At 54.3% G+C, this 1,857-nt stretch overlaps 1 gene segment (V, D, J or C); it reads left to right on the top strand.

The window, feature by feature from the left end:
- Positions 1-776: 776 nt before the first annotated feature.
- LOC125149380 (immunoglobulin lambda variable 1-40-like) lies at positions 777-1,425 on the top strand. The segment is given in 2 exon segments: positions 777-886; positions 998-1,425. Coding segments are annotated over 2 exon segments (486 nt in total).
- Positions 1,426-1,857: the final 432 nt, after the last annotated feature.

Raw genomic sequence — 1,857 nt, 5'->3', positions numbered from 1 at the left:
TCCCCAGTATGTGATGTGAGGTGGCAAGAGTGACAGCTGAACAAAGATTTTCAGTGTGGAACCCTGTAGGAATGCACACGAGGGATGTGGGCTTCTACCCACGACCTGGAGAAAAGGTGTCCCTGTGTCCTCAGTGCTGAGGGAGCTTCTGGGAAAGGAAAACTCTCAGACCAGAGAGGAAGCAGGGAAGGGGGAAGAAATCGGCCTCCTGCACAGAACTGGCCATGTGTCAATGTGGACCCATCGCTCTGTGGCCCTGATCCTCATCTGTGTGGTTGTACAAGAGTCACCACGTCAGTCCTGCCCCGTCAATAATAGCCAAGAGCGCTGTGGACAGACTCACTATGCAGAGCCAGAGGAGAGCACAGTGTGTCCTCAGGGGATCGGAGGCCACACAGGGGACACCTGTCCTGTCCCGAAGGAAGGGGATGGTGGACAGAGCAGTGGGAAGGCAGGAACTCTGATGAGATCTGCTCACCATGTCACATATGCTGTGTCTGGGCCTGGACACCAGGGGGTGGTCGTCACCTGCTTCTGAGAGTCGGCCATGATTAGAGCTGGGACCAGTATGTGGACAAGCCTGTGCCCTCTGCTCAGGACTCCAAACTGTGACCTCCCGTCTCCTGGCATGGCCCCAGAGACCACCTCCCCGTCCAACCCACCTGACATCCTCAGGCAGAGGGACTTGACCCAGGGTCAGTGAAGTGTCAGAGAGCTGCTGGTCTGATTTGCATGGATGGGCCCTCCCTCTCTCAGAGGATGAAAAGGGGAAGGAAGGGATTAGAGGAGATCTGCTCAGCTGTGGATCCACAGAAGGCAGGGTCGGTGATGACCTCCACCATGGCCTGGTGCCGTCTTCTCCTCACCCTCCTCATCTACTGCACAGGTGACTAGATGAGGGAACAGAGGAAGTGGTCCAGGGAGCACACGTGGGTCTTGGATTCTCCTCTGGTCTCTAGACCCCAGCATCATGCTCTCTTTGTCTCTCCCCTTCCAGGTTCCTGGGCCCAGTCTGAGCTGACTCAGCCGCCCTCAGTGTCTGGGGGCCTGGGCCAGACGGTCACCATCTCCTGCGCTGGAAGTGCCAACAACATACGTATTGTTGGTGTGAACTGGTACCAACAGTTTCCAGGAAAAGCCCCTAAACTCCTCATCTCCGCTTATAGCAATCAACCCTCAGGGGTTTCTGGTCGATTTTCTGGCTCCACGTCTGGCAACACAGGCTCCTTGACCATCACTGGGCTCCAGGCCGAGGACGAGGCTGATTATTACTGCACGTCTGCTGACCCTATTCAAAGTGCTGACACAGTGCTCCAGGCCCGTGGGGAAGTGAGACAAAAACCTGCTGTCCCCACACTGATGCACTTTCCTTGTTCAGCCCCCACCTTCTGCCAACACAGCTGCTTCCCTAAAACGGATGTCTGAAACCCAAACCAGTGAACTTTCTCTTGAGTATGTGTCCTTGTCCTCTCAATTCAGACACCAAACCCTGTCCTTGTAGGAGCACATTTTCTGTTTTATGCAAACTGAGAAGAAATTCCTGGATGCTGGGGCCGGTTGCCCTGGGGACAGAGTCCTTGAGGATTGTGCCTGCCTGCTGGGGCTGCCATAACATCATACCACCCACTGGGTGAGCAAATCAAGATATTTATTTTCTCACAGTTTTGGAGGCTAAATGTCCAAGTTCAAGGTGGTGCCAAGTTTGATGTCCCCTGAGGTCTCTCTCCTTGTCTTGCAAGTGGTTACTTTCGTCCCGGGTCCTCACGTGGCATTTCCACGTTTGCTCACCCATGCTGTGTACCTCTTCTATAAACTCTATGAAGTCACAGTGTGGGTTTCATATAGGAATCTCCGGGG

This window comes from Prionailurus viverrinus, chromosome D3 (assembly GCF_022837055.1).
Source record: "Prionailurus viverrinus isolate Anna chromosome D3, UM_Priviv_1.0, whole genome shotgun sequence".
Taxonomy (NCBI): domain Eukaryota; kingdom Metazoa; phylum Chordata; class Mammalia; order Carnivora; family Felidae; genus Prionailurus; species Prionailurus viverrinus.
The sequence above is the reverse complement of the archived record's forward strand: the minus strand, read 5'-3'. Positions and strand labels throughout refer to the sequence as shown.